We start from the raw sequence: 23,301 nt of genomic DNA on the forward strand, positions 1-23,301 counted from the left end.
GCCCCCTTCTGAGGCGAGTGAAAGGGCTACAACACCCGCACCACTGGTCCACACTTGATGCTCGGACAGTCGCGATCACAGCAAGCATCCAAAGAGGGGGTCCATTCATCCTTCTAACACGCAGGAAGTGGACTACGGGACAGTGGATTGCCGGGTGGCCCCGGTGCGGCCGTGGGGAGGACCGTGGGGATATGTCCAGGCCTCAGCAGAAATACAGCTTGCTGTACACAACACTGCAAGCACTCTAAAGCTCCAGAGCATCAAGCTTCCCCCGTGGATCGCCACGGCCTGAATCGGCGGTGGTGTATAACGCCACCTGTATAATCAACGGGCTCTGCCCCCCCTGATAACATCACCTTTTGTCCGGCTGAGACATACATACGCGAGGGAGCCCTAATTGCACGAGCTGGGTGGTGCAGCCAACTGCGTTTTGGACCAACTAACGCCTGTGTGCCCGTTGACGGCGGGCACACTCCACAGACAATACACTGATCTCTTTGGACAAACCTATCGCCTCTAAGACCGAGGGAGGCAGGAGGAGGGCCTGGCCCTGCAGCAACTGATACTTAAAAGGGCAGTTTCGCAGACCTACCACTGCGCGGCTGGGTGGTGGGACCGACCCAGCCGGCACCCACTGAGATCCCAACAGAAATACAGCTGTGACACCGCGGCTGCCTAGCCGGCGGCGACCATGAGCAAAGAAAAAATGAGAAAATCCACTATGCAGAATAGGATTGAGCAATACACTGTCCCTTCGTCACAGCTTGTGGATCCTCCACTGCAGCACCCCGATGATGCGGACACTGAACACGCGCTATCTCTCAAGGATGTTATGGCCGCCATTGCGGATTCCCTCTCATCCATGGAGCAAAAGATAGACCGAATAAGCCTAGACGTCTCCCTCCTCAGACATGATCTGCAGAAATTGTCCGCACGCACTGGGGAAGCGGAGCAGCGCATCTCGACTGCGGAAGATGGCCTTCGCAATGTGCAACACCAACTCCACTGAGTCTCCGCTACACTCAAGACCCTGGAAGCCAGGGTGGAGGAGGGCGAAGGGAGGTCCAGGCGGAATGTCGTCCGCATTCTTGGTATCCCTGCGAAAGAAGGACCCTGCATGGAACTCTTTCTGGAACAACTACTAACAGACTTATTCGACCTTCTCAAAATTCTTCTCTATTGAAAGGGCACATCATATGCCTGCAGGCAGACAAACGCCCGGTGCTCCTCCACGCACTGTAATAGCAAGATTTTTAAACTACCGGGATCGGGATGCTCTGTTACAGTTTGCAAGAACCAAGGGCACGATTACCTTCAATGGGTCCAGACTGGCCTTCTTTCCCGACTACAGGAAGGAGGTACAGAAGGCGAGGCAATCCTTTGGGAAGATAAAAAAGCAATTGTAGATGCTGGGAGTCAAGTATGGGCTGCTCTTCCCCGCTCAATTGAAAATTTACCATAAAGGCACAACGGTCCACTTCGATAATCCCAGTGAGGCATGGTGCTGGGCGGAGCAACACATCGAGGGGGACTGGTCCACACTCCGAGGCAACAGACATGGAAATCCCAGGTCGCCGCCAGTCCAGCGCCGCAGGCCGGACCGACCACCGTTGGCGGACACACCAATGAATGGGGGAGACGAACTCCCGCCTTGACTCTTGTCCAGGGCTCAGCCTCCCGGCTGGCATCCAACCTCCCTATGGACAATACCACAGTTGGGCCTCATGGGGCCACCAATGACGGCTCACATACTTATAATGCGGTAAGTGGAAAGTTGCTACTCTCCCACCAGGGCTTCCAAGGGGGTAGAAAACCAAACAAACCCCCCCCCCCCAAGTTTTCTAGTTTAACTTTAACAGGGGTTGTTTAAGCTGATGCTCTACCTTTTTTGATTGTCAGCAATGTTTGGGCGACAGGTACTTTGAGTTGGGGAGGAGTATAGGGTGTGGGCGGGAAAGGTTTATTGAGAAGACTTTGTTTGTTGTCCCAGGATCAGCCCTCCCCGGTATTTATCGTGGGTTGGTATGGTTCCTGGCCAGTTGGGACCGCATCACGCACAAGCAGCACTTCAACCGTCAATCTCTGTCTATCTTGCACCATGCCACCACGCACCATGCGCACTGTCCGCCTGCCCCTCCGATAATCCTGTTAGATGCCATCTGACCAATCTCACTCGTCCATGACCACGCACCCCAAATCCCTTAAGGTCCTCACCTGGAATGTGAACGGGTTGGGCTCAAAGATTAAAAGGTGCCTGGTTAAGCAACTACTCTCCAGACACTCCCCTGATGTGGCCCTGCTTACTGAAACACACCTTGCCGGGACACAGTGCAAATTTTTTCTTCGAACTAATTATAGGACCGCCTGCCATGCAAGATACTCCATGGGGTCCAGAGGCACTCTCATCCTCATACACAAACGTGTCCCTTTTGCCTTGCAGGTACTAGAACAGGGCCCTTGGGGACGCTACGTGATGGCGCTGGGGACACTGGGGGGGGGGGGACATTTGGGTTAATTTTGATCTACTCCCCACCTGGACTGGGGCAGGAACTTCTTGACGACCTGACCACCCTTATGGGCAAACATCAGCCGGATAAGTGGTTCCGGTTCCTGGGTGGCGATTTTAACAATGTCATGTGTAACACCTTAGACCGCTCCCACCTTAGACAATGCAACCCGCACCTTCCCACGAAGCTGTCCAACTTTGTGTCTGCCCTGGTCTCTGTGATGTATGGCGGGAACTGCACCCGGGAACCAGAGGTTACTCGTTTCACTCCGGGGCACACGCTTCCCTCTCCAGGCTCGATTACCTATTCGTACCCCACACTGATCTCTTTAGAATACTTTCTGCTGACCTGCTCCCCCGGGGAATCTCAGACCACTCACCTTTGTTGTGGAGTCACGACTGCAGGGAATAAACCCCCCTAGAACGTGGCGACTGAATACCTACTATCTGGGCCTCCCGGAACTAGTTGACCGCCTTACGGAAGTTTCGACTGAATACTTCGAGATTAATGACACTGGCGACAAGGATCCAATAGTGTTATGGGAGGCCTACAAGACCGTGCTGTGGGTAGAGATAATCTCCTGGATGGCGAATAGACGGAGGGAGAGGCTCCGGAAGATAACTGAGGCGGAGACGGAAGTAACCAACCGAGAGAATGAACACACCCTTAATTCTACCCCACAGACCCACATGTCCCTTAAACGTGCCACTGAATACCTCCGAAACCTTATGCTATACAACGCCAAACAGGCCCACTGGGAAACCAAAGCGAGGGTGTATGAGCTGGGGGATAAAGCGGGGAAGATGCTGGCGTGGTTGGAGAAGAGAAATGAGGGGCAGCGCTGTGTTCGGGAGATCACCCCATTGGGTGAGACATGCCGGTCAGACGCTGAGATAGCGGGTGCCTTTGCCCAATTCTATGCCACACTATACCAAGCCCCAACTCTACCCCTGGACCCGACCCTTCTAGACGGCGTGGTCATCCCCATTCTGTCGGCTCAACAAAGGGAGATGCTGGACTCCGAGCTTTCAGAGGCCGAAATAACAAAAGCCCTTGGACAACTGCAGCCGGGGAAAACCCTGGGCCCGGATGGGTTCCCGGTTGAAACCTGGCAGAAATTAGGGGGTAGTAACACAGCACCTCCCCTGCATCAGATGTTATTGGCCGCCCGGGAGAGGGGTTCCCTTCCAGATGATCTGTGTAAAGCAACTATAGTGGTTATTCCCAAGCATGATAAACCCCAGGAGCAATGTGCTTCTTATAGGCCGATCTCGCTGATTAATGGCGAAGCCAAGGTCCTGGCCAAACTCCTAGGCAACCAGCTCCAGCGGGTGGCAGACACGCTGATGCACCCAGATCAGTGTGGCTTTATGCCCCACAAATCAACCCGAATGAATTTGCGTCGACGCCACCTGGCCCTCGAACGGGCCCCTATCCTCGATGCCCCGCTCGCCCTGTTGGCAATAGAGTTTGAAAACACATTTGATTCAATCCGGTGGGACAGCCTGTGGGAAATCATGACCTGTATGGGGTTTGGGGAGAGCTTTCTAGGCTGGGTAAAACTGTTATATACCAACATCCAAGCAGAAGTTAAGGTGAATGGGTGGACCTCCCGATCCTTTCCCCTAGGCAGATGCACGCGACAAAGGGTGCCCCCTTCCCCTCCCTTTTCGCCCTTGCGATTGAACCGCTAGCACTGTGGCTCTGCCAGAGCGGGGCATGGACAGGATTCAGATGGCCCGAGGGACACGAGGACTGTGTGTCTCTCTATGCTGATGACCTTCTACTATACCTGGCCGAACCGGTCCGGAATTGCCCCATAGTAACCCAGATGCTCATCACATACGGGGAATTCAGTGGATTAAGAATCAACTGGAGGAAATCGGTACTTTTCCCGGTGAAGGGGGGAGAGCGAGTCGACTCCACGAGATGTCCATACCGGTTTCATACACGGGGCTTTAAATACCTGGGGATCTGGATAACACCTGACCTAACCAAATTTGTAATGCATAACCTCCAACCGATTACGGACAGGTTCGCTAGAGACGTTCATCATTGGAAGCTTCTCCCTTTGACCCTCATGGGGCGCGCCGCACTCTTCAAAATGTCGCTTCTAAGATTCTTGTATGTCCTCCAGAACGCCCCACTCATAATCCCCACCTCTGAATTCACCCGCATTGAAACCCTCCTTAGGGAACTCATATGGGGGGAAGCCAGTCACGCATAGCATTGAGCACTCTGCAGAGGTCGGTTTGGGAGGGGGGATTGGTGTGCCCCGCCTCCAGATCTACTACTGGGCTTCACAACTGGCGGTAGTTAACGATCTGCTTCTTGGGTACCGGGCACTACCTCACATCCGGGCTGACGTGGAACCCATGCAGGGCACAGGCCCGTTGCAGATACTATATCAATCCCCACGGAGACCTCCTCTGCCTACAACCGAGGCCCACATCACTACCATCTGGAGACAAGCACACGTGTCCGTTGGGTGGGGAAATAAAATAACTGCAGCGCAACCACTATGGCGAAATAGTAACCTTCAGGAAATTGGGAAACTTGAACCATGGCCGCGATGGGTGAGGGCGGGAATCCTGAAGGTTGGAGATGTCCTCAGAGATGGTAAAGTGACCTCATTTGAGGACATGCAGTGCAAATTCCAATTGGCCACAACTGAACGATATCATTTTATGCAGCTGACCCATGCCCTCCGGACCCATATACCCCTAGAAGGCACGGTCCCCGACTATACACCGATAGAACGCAATATGATCCCCGCGCACATCAACAGCAAATGCACATCTATTCTCTACAACGCCATCACATCCTTCGCTACCTCAGAGTTATCGAGACTAAAGATCAGGTGGGAAAGAGATCTGGGTGAGATAGACCCAGAGGACTGGATCCAGGTCCTAATGCATCCGCGTGAGGTGGCCATCTCCTCTAGGCTCAGGCTGGTGAAACTCAAAATCCTTCATAGAGTATACTACCCTCAAACCGTTTTGTATGCTTGGAAGAGGGCAACAAATCCGAACTGCCTCCGCTGTGGGGAAGAGCCTTGCCCACCTTCTATCATATCCTGTGGTCATGCCACTGGATCCGCACCTACTGGAATGCCTGTTGCACGGAATTGTCCAGGGCACTCACCTGCCCCATTGAGCTTGATCCAAGAGTTCTAATTCTGGGGGTACCCGACACATCTGACCTTAACAAATGGGGAAAAACTGTTATTGAACACCGCGGCGGCCCTGATGAAGCGCAACATTGCGCAAAAGTGGGGAGTGCCCGACCCCTCGACACTTGAACAATGGATACTTGGCATGGACTCATTTGCCATGATGGAGCACCGGGTCTATGGTGCACGAGGATGCCTGGCTAAGGTATCCAAGATAGGGGGAAATGGGAACAGACTGGACCTTGATAATCAGAGACAATGGTGATTACAACGGGAGTGGATGGTTGGGGGGAGGGACGGGGAGCGGGCTATGGTGGCTTGTGTTATTTAAAACATTGTGTGTTTGCGATTGAAGGTGCTGTCCTGAAGTGCTTCTAAAGGTCTAGGTTTTTTTTCTTTTACTTTTATTTTTTGGGTGCTCTGTTATCACCCCTGGTTTGTGGCTTGTCTTGTTTATATCATAAAACACAAAATGTTTTATCAAAAAAATAAATGGTATGTGTTTGGATGATGCCATAGGAGAACGTAATCTCTGCAAAAACTGGAAGGGAGCGTGTAACTGCATTCTTAATGGTGCGAGGTTAAAGAGACAAAAGATCATTCTGGTAATAAAGGCCCTAATGCAAGTGAAACCCTTTGTGCATTAAAGGGGGTGTGTGAATGAAGCTGCAAGGTGGGGGGAGGAGGTGAACAACCAGCCCTCTCTTCCCTCATACTGAATCCCTAGTACCACAGCTATGGCTCTTGTCATGGCGAGGCGTGCAAAGAATTGAGGCTATACAATCCTTATGTGTTGGTGCGTGATGGTTCGATCGAGGTGCTTCCTCATTCGACTCTGTTAAATACACTTAACAGGGGCAATGAACGGATATGTATGAAGGAGTTTCATGACCCACAGTGTTTACATCAGAACGCTAACCCGGAACTTGAGTCAGGGGATGTTGGACCCCTCGCTGTAAACAGTCCTAATGCTGCAGGGAACACTAGTGCTAGTGCTTCCGAGTGGGCCGTCGGTACTAACGCGCTTGCTTGTGGAGTTGGTCAAGAGAACAATGGCCAAGAAAATAAGGAATTTGATGTGAAACGAACAACATCTGTCTTGGACTATCAACAAGTGGTCAATTTAAAAGACGTGAATGAGGTGTTTCAGAATTCCAAGCACTGTTTAAGGAGCTTCCAACGCTACAACTCCTTTGGAAGTAATGCAAAATGTATCCAGCTGAGCACAAATGAAAGAAGAAAATCTCTTGTTGTAGCTGACAAATTGCTACGGGACATAACACAGATAAACACTGACATCAACAACAAAACTCCAAAGAGAATGCACATTTGGAGTCACTAAGTAGAACCCTGGGAAATGGAGTAACCATAGGCCTTAACACAGGGACTACTGACATGTTGCATGGAAGAGCCCAAAAGCGCAGACGAGTAGAATTTAGCTCATCACCTATGCTAAATTGCTCACAAAGAAGGAATAGCCAGTGCCCGAGAATAATGGGAGAATCCAAGGCAAGCACTGGCTTGAGGCAAAATAATAAATCTTCAAGGATGGAAAATGCAAATGCAATTGACTCTGCAAATTGCGGAGCCGAACAAAGCATTATTGAGACATCATCAACTGATACATCGACGGATGCCTAAATGCGAGCACAATGCAGATGCAATGGATTTGGCCAAGCGGGTATTTTAGGACCTCCAACCCAACATCATGTCGACTCTATCGCTGTTGCACCATTCCTTAAAATGTTTGAGCAGCTAAATGAAAACATCAAAGACCTGATCACTCTATCTGCACTATTGAATTCTGAAATAGCAAATATGAAAGTGGAATGCAATTTGAACAAATTAATGGAGAATAATAAGAAAAATGAATGCTCACTAAAGACATTAATGGATCTTGAACGCAGCAACAATGAGGATAAAAGACTTCTTGCTGAAGTGGCCAGGGAAGCCTTAGGCCTATTGAAACACAATCATAGTGCATTTGCTCAGAACAACTTGAATATGCCAGAAGAATGTGAGCCCTGCTATCAAAACAAAGTGAGTCAGATACAACATGGACGAACCCGACGCGAGGGGGGCGCTAGAGAAGTAAGAAGTCATGAGAGTCAACATCCGACTATGGGAGCCACCTCTTTAAATGCGGTACAAAAAACAACTGAAACAGCGGAGGAAATGGAGCATGCGGCATCCATGGTGACGGAGACGGTGACAGAAGTTGTTCAGATGGAGGAGGCTGAACCTCTGACACAATCCACTTCGTCCAATGGTGAAGGCATAATTAGAAATCCCGGAATCAGTGAGAATGAGAAGAGCAAAGTACACAAGGGCAAAGATGGAATGTATTCCATATTTTCAAAAAAGGCAAAGGACAAAAAGCCAAATGTGAGCAAGCCGACCTGCAACAAAAAAACAAAAAATCAAATCAAAAAGAAAAGTAAAAATCGGATCAGCAGTAACTCACGAAAATGTCTACGAAATATCAAAACAGTGAATGTTACACTTAATACTGAGCGATTAGTCAGTACTTGCAGCAGGTCTAAAGATTCTGAACTTCCCATTAACATAGGTGAAAAAATGTGTGCTGATGAGGCAACTAATCAAGAAGACGAGGAGGAGATGATACATTTATTAATTTATGAGGACGAAAATGAACCTGAGGAAGAATGCATAGAAAAAGTAGAAATGGATCCAAGGGGTGTTTAGAAAATTTCCGAAGAAACTGAAGATGAAAGCTCGGTATATGAAGAAGCTCCAACTGTAAGGACTAATCGAGTGTGCAAACTCATATAACCAAAGGAGACTTCAAAGAGTAAAACAATCGAAGATATGGATCTGAGTTTCTATACGTTGATGAAAAAAGAATCAAAATAGCCGAGCAGCAACAAGAAATAGAAGTAAGGAAAGTAAAGGTCGCTGGACAAAGACAAGTGCTGACCGATCTGGACATTAAAACAGTGATAAACACACAAAAAGTCCAGTGCAATACCTGAAAATTGGATTTGGATAAGAAACCTGAGAGAAAATCAAGGCAAAGAACACTTACCATCGAATGTTGGCAAGCAGTTCAAAACTAACACCTCAGAGGGATTGCACAAAATTAATTCTAAATGCTATTTAATATTGGAATGGATTGTGTACATTAAAGATGGGTTAATTCTAAATAGAAACAACATACTGCACTTGCTGCATCATGTGCCATCGCTAAGGACCATCGAGTCCAATGACATCAAGACTGTTGAATTCATAGAGGAGTTACAATACGATAGTGTGCTTGTATATTGACTCAAGACTAATTTGTGATCTGCTGTTGGGTGCGGCGGCAGTCCTACTGCCGCTTGGTTTTGACATATTCGAAGCTAGAGTCGGCAGGGAAGAGATACGGAACAGAGAGCTTAATGATCATCCCCAAAAACACAAGTCCAAAAAAAGACACATTGAACAGCAATCTGTATCAACAGACAAATGGATGAGCGAAAGTGAAAGAAATACTACCCGCCAAACACCTGTCAATCAGCTACGAGAAGCTCAAGTGGAGGAGCGGATCAAAATTACTGAGTGCAAGCAGAAAGCACTGGTTGCAGTCAAAGTTAACTCTAGTTCCATAAGTGATAGCAGAAAAGTCGACAATTGGAACTGGTTAGCAAAAACTCTTGGCGGATGCAACTACAGCTAACGTCATGATCCAGGGAAAAGAGAGACGTTTTGTATCAGAACATGGAATACTAGAGGATGTATGCATCTGTTTAACACCAAAGCAGAATGGGCGATTGCTTGGATGCACTTTGTCTTCAGGAAACCTGGCTTGATGTTTGCCCATTTGCCGTTGATTTTGAAATTGCTATGAATCCCGCAATCAGAAAACCTAAAGGTCACCCCCTAGCTGGTCTTCTTACTTTAATAAGGAAAAGCTTGGGATTCGAAGTGTGAGATACCAAAAACATCTCCCCGTAATTCCAAATCAGTGGTTGAACTTAAAAAGAAACCTAAAAGCAATATTGGCAGCACAAAGCTACAGGCACAATAACTTTCATTGAGAAGTTGATGGTTGTAATCGACAAGATCAAGGCAGATGATCCCTGGACAAATATCATGCGCTGCGACTTAAATGTAAACTGCACAAACAATGGTAAACAGATTTCAAAAATCCAATAGAGATTGGCTCGACAATGGTGTGATGAGATGGAAATGAGAGTAATGCTAAAGCTCAACGGGAATACACCAGGAGATACACCTCCACATGCAACTTGGAAGAGAAATTTACAAGAATCGGTGCTTGACTACATTTTTGTATCTGGAAAATTGGCGCAAAATGTCGAATCTATGCAAGTTGTCTGCATGTCCGAAAGAGATCATAATTTGGTAATGGTGACAATTGTGGCTCCTCACATAGCAAGACCCAATGCCTGGAAACATGCGGTAACCGTAGACTCGAGTCGGAATAGACTCCGACTAGAAGATAATGATGTGAATCTAATCACAGAAGCTTATTGCAGGGATGGGGCGGGCGAAACCTGCAATAGCGTTGAATATGCACATTTATTAAGACAGTTTGCAGAATGTTCGCGCGGCCTGCGCAAATGTGCCTTTAAACCCAAGCATTCATACGACATCCAAATTGCAAAGAAAAAACAAGAGCTTTGAAAAAAGCTCAGACAAATTAAAAGTTTGAACAAAGGCTCTGTCAATTTATTAAAAAAAGTAGACAGAAATAAAAAAATTGGCTAATTGCACACAGAGGACCAATAGAACAGGGTGCAGAAAAAATGATGAAATGCTAGGCAAATAAAAACTTGCATGAATTTTGGGAAGTCATCAATTAAGAGAGCAGCGCGCAACAGGCTCTACAGAACAGCATGTTGACAGAAAAACAATGGGTAGAGCATTTTGGTCAGCTCTACAAAAAGAAAGGAGAGACAAAAGAGCCCTCATTACCAGCATTAGATTAGTGGGAGATCATCTTTGAGGAAGAGGAAATTCTATAACATAAAAATCTGTTCATCAAGGTCACCCGGCCCAGAGGGCTTGACCAATTATATCTTAAAAAGTAATCCAGAGGCATGGGCAGAATTTTGTGCTCTCCTGTGTACTAAAATAGCCACTGTGCGTGCCACTCCTGCATCGGGAAATGGGCGACAGTGGTGCCGATTTTCAAAAAAGGCAATAGAGTGAATCCAAAGGACTATCGCCCAGTCGCGCTCCTGGCTGTGGTAGGAAGGATCTACGCCATACAGTTACAACAGCTCTTGTCGGCATGGATTACAAATAACTGCCACTTAGATCCTCGACAATCAGGCTTTGTTAAAGGAGTGGGATGCGGACTAAACTTGCTTCTTATCAACATAATAAAAATGGAGGCCATAAGAAAAGGCACAAAAATGTATCTCCCCTTCATAGACCTGTCAAATACATTTGACAATGTGGACCGCAAAATTCTTTGGTCAAAGCTCAAGAAATGGAAGTGTCCGTCTAGCCTGTTCATGGCAATCAAAGTTCTCCATACAAACACAGAAGTAGAAATAAGGCTCGACAGAGCCGGAAACGTATCCGCTCCCATAAAAACATTCTGTGGAGTTAAGCAACGATGTCCGCTGGCATCCATTCTATTCAATCTGTTTCTGTCCGACATTGGAATCACCCTTGAAAGCATACCAACATTTCCACCTAAAATCCATGGGATGCAGCAGAGTTGGACACTTTACGCGGACGATTTGGTCCTTCTCGATGTAACACCAATTGGGCTGCAGCGAAAACTGCATGCTTTGGAACAATACGTAGCAGTGAATGGCTTATGCATCAATCCGAATAAATCAGAAGTTCTGACGATCCAAGACCTAAGAAAGAACAAAACCCGAAATGGGAGAAAATTCCAATGGTACCTGGAGAAACAATCCATCAGAAGCGTGATGCATACCAGATACCTAGGAATGTGGATAAGCCCAAGCCTGAATGATGCCCCTTGGGTAGAAAACCCCAAGGCCAAATGCCAGCAGCTTTCTGTACGAGCAGCCGTTCTGAATAAGAAATATGGAAAATTCTCACTGAAACCGGCATTAAACATCTACAAACAAAAGGCCGTCTGAGCACTGATCCATGGGGCTGAATGTGCCCTAGCATGCTCATCCACTGTCTGGGCCACTTTAGAAAACATCTTCTGGACTAAAGTCTTATGTCTAGCCAAAGGGACACCTACTGTATGCATCCGATATGAGCTGGGTCTGTTATCAATAAATGCCAGAATCACATGGAACATGCTCATAATATAAGATGATCATGAAGAATGGACCTCCTCAATTTAACATCTTACAGGATCCAAGTAGTGGAAATAAGGATAACATTCTTACATTATGGACTGAACGTTGCGAGAGAATTTTAGAAAATCTCAGTACTGACCAACCCTGGAAACTAACCCTGACTCCATTACGAAGAAATTATGGGCACAGGATTGGATAGATAAAGGAGATTTGAGAACTAAACACAACATCATGCAAGATGTGCCTTATGAAGCTAAAGCCTTAAATAAAATACCCAAGTATCTAGACAAATTTCTTGACAGTCATCGACATACTCTTCTGATGAAATTTTGGTTGAATCAATTTAGACCCAAAGTGGTACAAAGCCGATGGTCTAAAACAGTGAAATGGTTCTAAATTGTATGTTTTTGTAGCAACCATGACGAAACCGTAAAACACTTGACACTGTTTTGTCCTGCACTAAGAACTGAAAGAACTTAACACCTGGGCTCGAAGATACCAGACAAAAGCACCTTAAGTGCAGAGGAATGGTGGCAAGTGGGCTTTGATGAAACAAACAACAAGCTAATATTCGCACTGACAACCTTTTTTTTTTTAAAACAATTTTTATTGATTTTAACAAACCCAACAACCAAAACAAACCAAACAGTGAATATCAGTCAATTCCCACTGCCATTCTTCTTGGAAGAAATTGCACAGAGTCTTTCAGAGGACCTTGGTGGCAGAGAAAAAACAAAAGAGAAAGGATAAATGACTCTTAATTCTTCGATGGAAATACTTGAAGGGAACATGATCCTGTTTTATTTCTGTTAATGTACCAAAACATTTTCAAGGTTTGTAATAAACCAAATAAAATTAAAAAAATACCTACCCCATTACTACAACTAATCATCCACCTTTCATTGCATTCCCCCATGGGACTCTTCGCACTGCTTCTGCTTCTGTGTCCCCGTATGCACGCTGCACTGTGTTCAATTACTTCCCTACTCCCGATGTCACCCCCCACGTCAGTCTTGACGTCACCACGCTACATGTGCAATTGATATGTGCGTCCCCTTGACAGCGTTGAAGCTGGACCTAGACGTTTTGGGTAATCCAGGCCACCATTAGTGGGCTCACTCCTCGCCACCCCCCTCCCCCATAATATTTCATTATTAACTCCTATGCATAACCCTTGCCCCTTGCTGATCACCCCTTGATCCCCCCTTTGCCAGGCCTATTGTAGGGTGCATTAACATCATCATAAACCCAGTCCCTCATAGTATGTGAGCACCCCTGCCCAATCCCACCCTACTTATCTGTTGATGAGAAACCAGTGTTTAAGTCCCAGAATGTCTTTCCATTTTTGTCACTTGGGCCATGAGGAAACCAGGCCCGTCCATCTAAATTGTCGCGTTCCCAGCAATCTTTTGCACCAACTCCGACCGGTGAAAGCCTTGAGGAACCTGTCCTGCTTCTACTTGTTTGATGGCACGTGGGGCCTCTTCCTGCATTTCTTTCAACAGCTGTGGAATCTCTACAGGGTCCTTTCTCTCTTAGCCAAGAGGTCAAGGGCCTTCACTGGCGTTTACGTTCTAGCGTGGCGGCTGACAAATCTTGGTATATTTTCACGTTGGACCCTTCCCGTGCAGTGGAACCCTCTCTCTGAGCCTTTTTGTCACTGAAGTAGTGGTATTTCGCTACCACTGATCTGTGTTTTTCGTGCCAGTCCGCCTCCTCTATGTAAGTGATCTAACAGAATAGGTTCTGCCCGCCCGTTTTTATACAGCAGTTTTAGGATCCACTTTATTTTGTCCTCCAACTGCTCCAGGGTCTCCCCTTCCTTGTAATCCCGAAAAAAAGTGTTATTTCATCATTCCCTATTCTACAGGTCCTCCATCTTCATGCTAACCTCTTTCCCTGTGCACTCCAGTCTGAAGGCCCGCCTAACATCCATGGTGACCTTGAGCCCTTCAAAGGGCATTTGACTGCTCTCCAGGGCCTCCACTATCTTCCATGTTTTCAGTTCTGCCTCTCATCACTGACAGTGACTCCTGGATGTCCGTCCGCAGGGCCTTCTCTTTCTGCAGGATGCTTAAAATGTCAGATTTTGTGGCCATTTCCATTGCCGGCACATGCGTTTGGGTGCCCAGATCATGCCCTTCTCCCATGACCATGGAGTGTGGCGGGGCAGGAACACGCTCCCTCTCCTCACTGGACTGCAAGGATTGGCACGGCAACCAGCTCTCCACTCTCCTCACACCCGAGGCAAGTGCCACAGCTCACTAGCCTGTTCCCCCCCCAAATCTGCAGGACTTGTGTTCAGCGTTCAGGCCACTGCCTGATGGAAGCCCTCTTCCTCCCAGTTTGGACTGTGCATCTCCCGTCACCTGCATTGTTCCTTCCCGTGGCATGTCCCTTCCGGCAGTCTGAGGCCCTATTCTGGGACCTGCCTCTGCTCCCCTCTGGCCGAGCACTGCAGAGGATGCGCACACCTATGCTCCCATGGATAGGAGTGCAGTGTCTGCGGCGCCTCTGTCTTTCACATGAAGCTCTCGTCCGCATAGTAGTGCCTCCCTCCTGCCAGCCCCAGCGACCTGCTTGTGGTCCTCATCCATGGTTGCTACCCACCCTGGGTTACTGCAGGCGAGTGACAATGCTCCAAGGCTTCTAACTTCCTCTCCTCCCACCTCCAGAGAACTTCCTTTACTCCACGAAGTACCTGGGTCTGTGCCTGTGGGCGTCAGCCGTCCAAGTGTGCCGCTGGTGCGCCCTGGTGCTTCCAGGCCTTGGCCTGCCTCTCCATCTCTTCCTCTTTGGGGCACCTCCTGTAACCAGTGTATATCAAATCAGGGGCCATGGTCGCTGCTCGCTACTTTCACCTCCTGTGTGGAGGTAGGGTTTGCACCACTTGGGCTCCGCAGGACAGCAGTTCCCTCACGATGGTGGGTAGCTTTGGGAGCTCTTCGATCAGGTCGCCATGATGTCTGTGCCCTGTGCTGGTCTCCCCCAAGCTTTTCTTTTTGATTGTGTTTTGGAATAACTTCTGGGTTTTATATGACCAATTATATGTGAATTCCTAATAAGAACCTTTCACTGCACATTTTCTGAAAAATTCCATTAATTCAATATTTATTTTTAGGAACATATTCATATATGTACCCGGTTCAGTGGCATGTTTGAGATGTTTCTCAAATCTATAATGTAGGAAATCTTTGCTTCAATAATATGAAGCTAATTAATGTATACTTGCAGTAAGTAAATAGTTTGCAAATCACAAATAATTAGTACCAGGACTTGGTCAAATCTGTGTTCTTTTAGCTTTTTCCTAGGTAAGATTTATACCAGGTTTAACTTATAACTGTCTTGTGTAAAGAGAACACCTATTGTAGTAGCTATCATTAAAGGAAAGTAGCTTATCGCTTGATAAAACTAAATCTATAATGCTTCTGATTAGAGCGTGCATTCATGGTAAAATTGTCCTTGAGGGAAGATACTGTGAAATACTTAAATTGATATGATTAAAGACATGTTATCTCTATTTAAAAGGCACAGGTAGAACATGCATACACTAGATGCCTATGATTGCTTAACCACAAACCAAAGTGAAATGTTTTTTGCAGACTACTCATTTATTAATAATTGTGTTTTCATATTTAGAGACATGGCTATTGCACATTGGGAGAAGCTTTTAATCGCCTGGACTTTTCAAGTGCAATAAAAGACATCAGAAGGTTTAATTATGTGGTGAAAGTAAGTAATTTGTGATAATGTATTGTTTCTGCATTATAATATTTCAAAGGGGGGGAAATACAGCGTTTGTGATTTGTGGAATACTCTTTGAAGCACACGGATGTTGGCTGTATGGCCAGGTTTGGTTTTTCTGTAAATTGTTGTTTCAGTTCACTGTACAGTCTACATTTCCTTTATTTGTATGTGCATTGGCAAGTGGTTATTTTGTGAGTCTGTTTACAGTCCCCTTTAGTGCTCTAATTTCGACACAGGCTGGTGAATGCATGTTCTCTAGCATGCGGTCATCCATCGATCCATATGTGGAGCTTGAGGCCCCACAGTGAGTGTTGGTGAAGTTCTCTTAGCTCAAACAAGGGACCTGTGTTTTCAGTTCTTTCCAGCAGCTCTCCAGAATTGTAGTCCCGTGCTTCATAGGTGGGGATGATCCCAATGCTGGGTCCCACCCAAAATCTGGCTGAGAGTGATGGGACTTGTAGCACCAATGGCAGAGATAGAGCTTATGAAGAACCGGAGCGGCCGGCTAGCACTTTACTTTCATAAATGCTACTTGTGTAAAGTTTCTGTTCCCTAATCTTTTGTTAATAATTATCTTTATGGTTTCGATGTCAAGTGACTTGTTGAGGTGGACTTCTGAACCTTGTGGGCAGAGGTTCAGAAGGCCAGCCTAGTTTCTTGGAACAGAGTAACCTTCTGGACAAGCCAGACCAATCAAGGTAGCATTGGCGGCGGTCAAGACTAGGTCTCAGGAGGGGTGAGGGTGATCGGAAGCCCACAGTGAGCACACACACAATAAACAACACCACAGGTTGGTGGCAGCGGTGGGATAGGATTGAAGGTACCCAGTTTTGCGCACTGGTAAAGGTACCCAGATTACACATACCCAGGACACCTAGTGACCTTAGTAGTAACTTAACTGTAAAGGCTAATTACCTGTCTTAAAACATGGAAGCAATAACCAACATAACCCTGAATGCTTCCAAGTCAGAGAAACTGAGAATGTTGTGTACCGAGAGAGCTTTACCCAAGGTGAAATGATCCAAAGTATCATTGACTGGCAAGAGGCTCAGCTCGATGCCATTACCTCAGATGAGGGTGCAGAAGGTGGTGGGGCTGCACTCGCTGACGGCGCTAGCAGAGCTGTTGCTACCCTCATCCATGGAGTCCATGAAGACACAGATGATGTAGAGTCCCAAGTTTTGTCTGTTGGCTCTGATGCTGAAGCCATGCTTGAATTCAAGAAGCAAGAACTGCTGTTTAAGCAGAAGGAGCTTGAGTTAAACATGGCAAAGCTGAGAGTGGAGCAAGCATAAAACAGAAGGACAGGGATCACAAGTTGGAACTGGCCGGGATTCAGGTTGCAACTGGCTCCTCCAAGGGATCTCGACATGGGTATGGGTCCTTCTCTCATCCATGGTTTCCTAAAGATCTGCTCATTATGTATAATGAAAAGAATGACATCATGCACTGGCTTAACTGCATTTGAGCATGCATGTGAAGTGCAAGAGGTTGTGGATGCTGACAAGATTGCATGGTTGCTCAGTCGACTACCCCATTCTGGCTGCAGTGCATTATGAAAATGTCTAAGACTGATAGAGTAGACTTTGCAAAACTGAAGCAAACTCTCATCTTAACGTTTGGGAAGACTCCTGCTCAATACCTAAAGAGATTTGCAGAGTACAAAAAGAAGGTAAGACTTGGGTGTCCTATGTTACTGATTCCTTGAAAACCTTGACTGGCTGTGTTGAAGGCTATAAGGTCACCACCTTTGAGGGTATGAAATGTTTAGTCATGCTTGAACATATTTTTGCATCTTGTTCCTCTGAGCTTCAGCAGCACCTGGCTGAGTCAAAGGAGATGGATCCTAAGAAACTGGCTAGTGCAGCAGATTTGTGGGTGTCACCCAGAGTGTCCAATAAGGACAGGACTACTGCTGGTAAGCAGGAGGAGGGTAAAAAGAACAAAGATAAGGAGCTTGGTGGAAGAGCCACAAAAAGAAAAACAAGGCTAAGTCCCAAGAGAATGTTGAAGGTAGTGGGAGTTATACTCCCAGACAGAACTCTGGTTATAGTAAGCCTCCTCATGTCCCAAGACCCATTGGATCTTGTGTGGCTTGTGGAGCAAATTACCATGTGATGGGGGACCCCAGATGTAAGGTCAAAACCTTGGGGGTCCACTCTGAGAGTCTGGCCTTCCTCTCCTATGAGGATAAAGAGATCACAGGGACATCCTTCTCCTCGGACTCCTTCCCCAGTGGGATAGAATCTTAGGTCGTCCAGTTTTCCCTGGGTTCCTGGGAGCCTAAAGTCTCAGAGGCGTATTCTAGCATATCATACAATACCAAACACTACTTTGAAGACTGTGTGCTAATCAATGGAGTATATACTCCTGCCCTTGGGGATAGTGGGATCAGCAGAACTGTGGTGGACTCCACATTGGTAAACCCAGAGGAACTTGCCAGAGCTCCCCTAATGCCCACCAAGTTAGCTGATGGCCCCCCTCTCAAGTTCCCAGTAATGCCTGTCAATCTTACTATCAATTGTACAATGGTCAGGATTCATTCCAGTAAGCATACAGAGGCAAGTCCCACGTAAGGACCTGCTGGGGAATGATCTCTGAGACTTGAGTCTTGTGGGGTGACACAGCAGAGAGACCATGCACACGGTCACAAACAAGGGTTGCCCTTGCCAAGACCAAGGCAAAGATCAAGCCAAAGGGGAAATCCAAGGCTAAAGGAGTTGAGAAAGACCAGAGAGGGACAGAAAACATTTCCCCAAAATCACCTATCCCTGAGGTGGAGGTAGTTGGTCAAACACCTGTGTTTCCCGAAAATTCTCAATCGCCATGACCATCCTGAACTCCAAAGTGTATTGGTTGAAGGTGGTCCTGACAGGGTTGAGTTTAGTAAGGGCCAACATGAGTGCCCATCTTTGGAAGGTCTTAGGAGACGGGCCTGCTCCCAGCTTGAGGGTGAACCTCCTGGGAAGCATAGGATCTATTGGGAAGGCTCCTGTACAGTGAGCCTGCAGAGTCTACATAAGGAGACCATAGGAGGTTGGTGGCTCCCGTTCATGTAAGACCCTTCTTCTTGTAGCTGGTGCATGAAGTCCCCCTTGCTGGTGACCTTGGCATCAAGAGAACCAGGCAAAGTTTAGCCATGTGCTTCTACTGGCCCAAGATGTGGGTCCAAGTAGAAAGCCACCGCGGGAGTTGTGCTACCTGCCAGTTATCTTGGAAAAGTCGCACAACACTTCAGGCTCCATTAGTACCACTCCCAGTTGTGGGGGTACCATTTGAGAGGATAGGGATTGCAATTGTTGGTCCCCTTGGCCCTCAGACATTCTCAGGCAATAGGTTTACCCTGGTGCTGGTTGACAATGCCACCAGGTATCATCCCATTAAAAACAGTAAGTGCCAAGTCAGTTGCTAAAGCTTTGCTTGGCATTTTCACTAGGGTTTGCTTCCCTAAAGAGATTGTGTCTGATAGAGGAAGCAGCTTAATGTCCAAGTACATGCAAGCCATGTGCCAGGAGTGTGTGGTTACTTTTAAGTTTTCCTCAGCATATCATCCCCAAACCCATGGCTTAGTTGAGAGGTTCAATAGACCCCTCAAAAGCAGAGGAGAAAATGCAATCTCATTTTCCATGCTTATTGTTTGCCTACAGAGAGTTTCCTCAAGAGGGAGTTGGCTTCAGCCCCTTTGAGCTTCTTTTTGGTCACCCTGTTAGGGGACCTTTGGGTATAGTCAAGGAGGGGTGGGCAATGCCTACTTCCCCTATCACTACCAATGTAGTGGACTATGATCGAGGACTGAGGAAGAGAATGGTCCTCCTGATGGCTCAGGCCAGTGATACGCTGAAGACTGGGCAGACTCTGGTGAAACACTGGTATGACCAGAAAGCTTCCCTTGTCAACTTTACACCATGCCAGCAAGTCCTGATCATGAACCCTATAAGGCATAGAGCTTTATAGGATAAATGGTCAGACCCATACTCAATAGTGGAGCCATTGGGTGAGATAAACTATTTAGTGGACCTTGGAAGAGCTGGACAGGCTATAGGTAAAAACAGGTTTAAGTGCCCTCTTTTTTGTTGTCGGGCGGGGGGGTAGGCCTGATTCGTGAGGGACAAATCTGTTAGGACAAAACATAAAATAACAAACACTGAAATTAAAACAGGTAGAACAAAATCTAACAATAATTCTCCAGCATGGGGTCTGGCATGGATTCACATGCTCATGAATATTCCCCGTCGTCAGGCTGGGAATCCTCGGTAAAGAAAAAAACAGTATCAGTTTCGTTTCTGATCTGTCTTTCGTAGTAATAACCAATCACTGGTCTCTGCGTCATACTGACCACAGCCAATGACTGCCCTCTACCTAAGCACCGCCTCTGGCAGCCATCTTCAGATTTTTACCGCACGTTCATGTGTTGGGATCCTCGTGCTATTGCTCTCGAGCGTTAGTGCTATTTTTTCACGTTTTTTCTCAAAAACTTCGTTTTTTCGGTCAAAAGAGCCTCAAGCTCCACCGACTCTCCATGCGATCAACGGGGACCCGTGTCGGATTCGTCTGCGCCCCTCAAGGGTGAAGATTTCGTCGAGCTACGCTTTTGGAGGCCTCCAGAAGTTTCTCAGGCCCGGACATGGCCCAGGAGAAGGGAAGCTCGACGCCCGGAAAGCTGTTCAGGATCTGCCCTGGATGCCAGCTCCAGAACGTCTTTAAGGAGGACGAACACTCCTTTTGTCTCTACTGCTTACATGAGGACAAGACGCACGTGGAGAAGGACTGTGCGTTTTGCGGCAACATGTCGGAGCGGACCATGAAGGACCGCCATCAACGTCTCACCAACTGGCTGGAAGAGAAGAGCCCGTCAGGCGAGAAGAAGAGGAAGAAATCCGAGCGGGCTTCTAAGACCTTTGAGGACGCCCCGGCGACGGGGGTCCAACACAAGGCCAAGCACCGCGAGTCCGTTGGCACCGGGAGCGCCGAACGGTCGGGCTCTACGGGCGCCAGGCAGGGCGCACCCTCCCCGGCACCTTCAGCCACGAGCCAACGCTCTGGGTCGGGTAAGAGGAAGGGCGAGCACCCGGCGAAGCTCCTGGAGAGGCCCCGGTCGAGCTCGAAGGCCCCATCGGAGGGGGAGCGAGGCAGTGTCCCCCCCCTCAAGGATAAGGCGGTGAGCGCACCTAAGGTGGTGAAGGCCTTAATCCATCCGGCCAAGCCCTCTATCGATACTGTCGCGGCGGCCCTGGCTCAGCCTGTGGAGGCTACACCAGTGGTGGCGACCTCAGGGCTCAGAGTCTCCCTGCCACCTCGGAGGGAGTCCTCTTTTGTGCCCATCGATAGGACCCCCGTGAAACCCCCGGCGGGGAAGAAAAAGGGGGGTCAGGGCGTCGTCGTAGATTCGGCCTCAACCTCAGAGGAAGAGCTGATTGAGGTCTTAAGCCACGGCCTTGGCGTGGAAGAAGACCGGCCCGTCGGGATGGATCCCGACGCAGGCGACGACGACATTGTCGAGGGTACCGACGGGGCCCCTGATCGCCCGTCGGATTCCCCTCTGCCAGTGCCGCAAGACAACTCGGCGGCCATTTTGTTGGCTATACAGTCCTTATGTTCAGAGATAAGGACGAGACTACCGTTGCCGACGGAGGAACCTCTCCCGTCGGGGGATCCTGAACCGGGACCTTCAGGTGCTCCCCCGCCCAAGAAAAGAAGGGTTCAGCCTCCACCTCCTTTTCAGCCGTTGCGCCCCGTCCAGCCCTCCTCCCCGTCCACCCGAGGGGATGATACGGGGACTGACACGGCAGCGACGGGTACGGACGACGAGGTGTACGACGAGGATCTACCGTCGTCACCTCCCACCAGGGCTTCTCCGCCCGACGAGATTGGATCGTTCCACTCCATGATCGCCAGGGCATCCGAGCTTTTCCAACTCTGCCCTGAGGAGAAGAAAAAGGAAGGATTCCTTTATCAACGGCGCGAGGCCAAGAGGAAGACGGTCCTCGGGTGCCTCTACTGGACATTTGGGATGAGGGCCTCGCCCTCCTCAAGAACCCTTCCACGACGCCAGCTAGAAGAGACCGGTACGAGAAGAAGTACCGGGTCCCGGACGCGGACCCCCTGTGCCTCCGGGCGCAGCCTACCCCGGACTCCGTCGTCTCCGCGGCGGCCAGGAAGAAAGCGGGGGGGGGGTGCGGCCTCCACATCGACTTCCCCACCGGACGGCGAGGGAAAGAAATTGGACGCTATGGGACGCAGGGTCATCTCGTCGGCAGCGACGACGATTAAAGCGGCCAACGCCTTGGCTATCGTGGCCCGCTACGACAGGGAGTTATGGTACAAACTGGCTCCCCTGCTGGACTTCCTACCGGACGACAAGAGGGCGGATGCCCTGGAGATCCTACAGGAAGGCGAGGTGGCGTCGGACCACGCCATCACTATTGCGACGGACATCGCCGACACTGGGTTTCGCCAGTTGGGCAACGGCGTGTGCCTTAGGCGGCGTGGATGGCTCAAGGCTACGGACTTCCGTCAAGACGTACAGACCAGAGTCCTGGACATGCCGTTCGATGGGAACAACCTGTTTGGGAAAACAGTGGACGATTCCCTCCAGGCCATTAAAGCGGACACTGAGACGGCCCGGGCCCTTGGGGTTCTGCAACGACGGACGCCCTTTCGGAGCAGCGGAGGCAAGGGCGCCTCCAAAGGTTCCGGCAGCGGTTTCTCCACCTACCGTCAAGCGGCCCGCTCGTCGTCTCAGGAGGCCTACAGAGGACGAGGCAAGTCTGGCGGACCCCGCCGTCGTCGCCAAGGAGGTCAAGGCGGCAAAGCCTTGTCGAAACAGGATTGAACCGGCCGTGGGGTCGGGCCCCCACCGAAGCACCCCGGTGGGAGGCCGGCTGGCGAGCTTCGTCAGCGTGTGGGAGTCCATCTCCACCGACCGTTGGGTGCTGGACGCCTTAGCCCGGGGCCACGCGCTCGAGTTTCAAAGAAGGTGCCCGCGCGTCCCCCCCGTGGCCAGGAAAGAGCTTCACGTCCCTCAGCTGCTCCTGGAGGTAAAGGCGATGCTCAGGAAGGGCGTCATCGAACTCGTCCCAAAGAGGCTTCGGGGCTCCGGAGTTTACTCGAGATACTTCCTCGTGAAGAAGAAGGCGGGAGGATGGCGCCCCATCCTAGACCTGCGACGTCTGAACAAGTTCATCAAGGCGCAGAAGTTCCGGATGGTCACCCTCCAGCACGTCCTGGGGCAGCTGGAGGAAGGAGACTTCCTGTCGTCGTTGGATTTGGAGGATGCCTACTTCCACATTCCCATCTTAAAGGGGCACCGAAAATTCCTCAGGTTTGTGGTCCAAGGGCGTCACTACCAGTTCAAAGCCCTCCCCTTCGGACTACGGTCGGCACCCAGGGTATTTACCAAGTGCCTTGCACCGGTGGCGGCGCAACTGCGCCGCGAGGGGATCCACGTCTACCCCTACCTGGACGACTGGCTCATCCGAGCCAAGACGAGGGAGCTCGCCGTGGAGCACACGGCAAGGACCGTCCAACTTCTCACGGACCTGGGATTCTCTGTGAACTACGCCAAGTCCCACCTGGTACCCGCGCAAAACGCACTGTTTCTGGGAGCGAAGCTCGACACAGT

General features: G+C 49.0%; 1 protein-coding gene across 15 annotated transcripts in view; it reads left to right on the forward strand.

Annotated features, from left to right (window-relative positions):
- FBXO25 (F-box protein 25) overlaps positions 1-23,301 on the forward strand; it is a 989,471-nt gene that overhangs the window by 408,836 nt on the left and 557,334 nt on the right. For all 15 annotated transcript variants that reach the window (XM_069606066.1, XM_069606067.1, XM_069606074.1 and 12 more), the window contains one exon: positions 15,573-15,665. In XM_069606066.1, coding sequence (XP_069462167.1) covers positions 15,573-15,665 — 93 coding nt within the window. The remainder of the gene's footprint in view (positions 1-15,572; positions 15,666-23,301) is intronic.

This window comes from Ambystoma mexicanum, chromosome 4p (assembly GCF_040938575.1).
Source record: "Ambystoma mexicanum isolate Mex_15411 chromosome 4p, UKY_AmexF1_1, whole genome shotgun sequence".
Lineage (NCBI taxonomy): Eukaryota > Metazoa > Chordata > Amphibia > Caudata > Ambystomatidae > Ambystoma > Ambystoma mexicanum.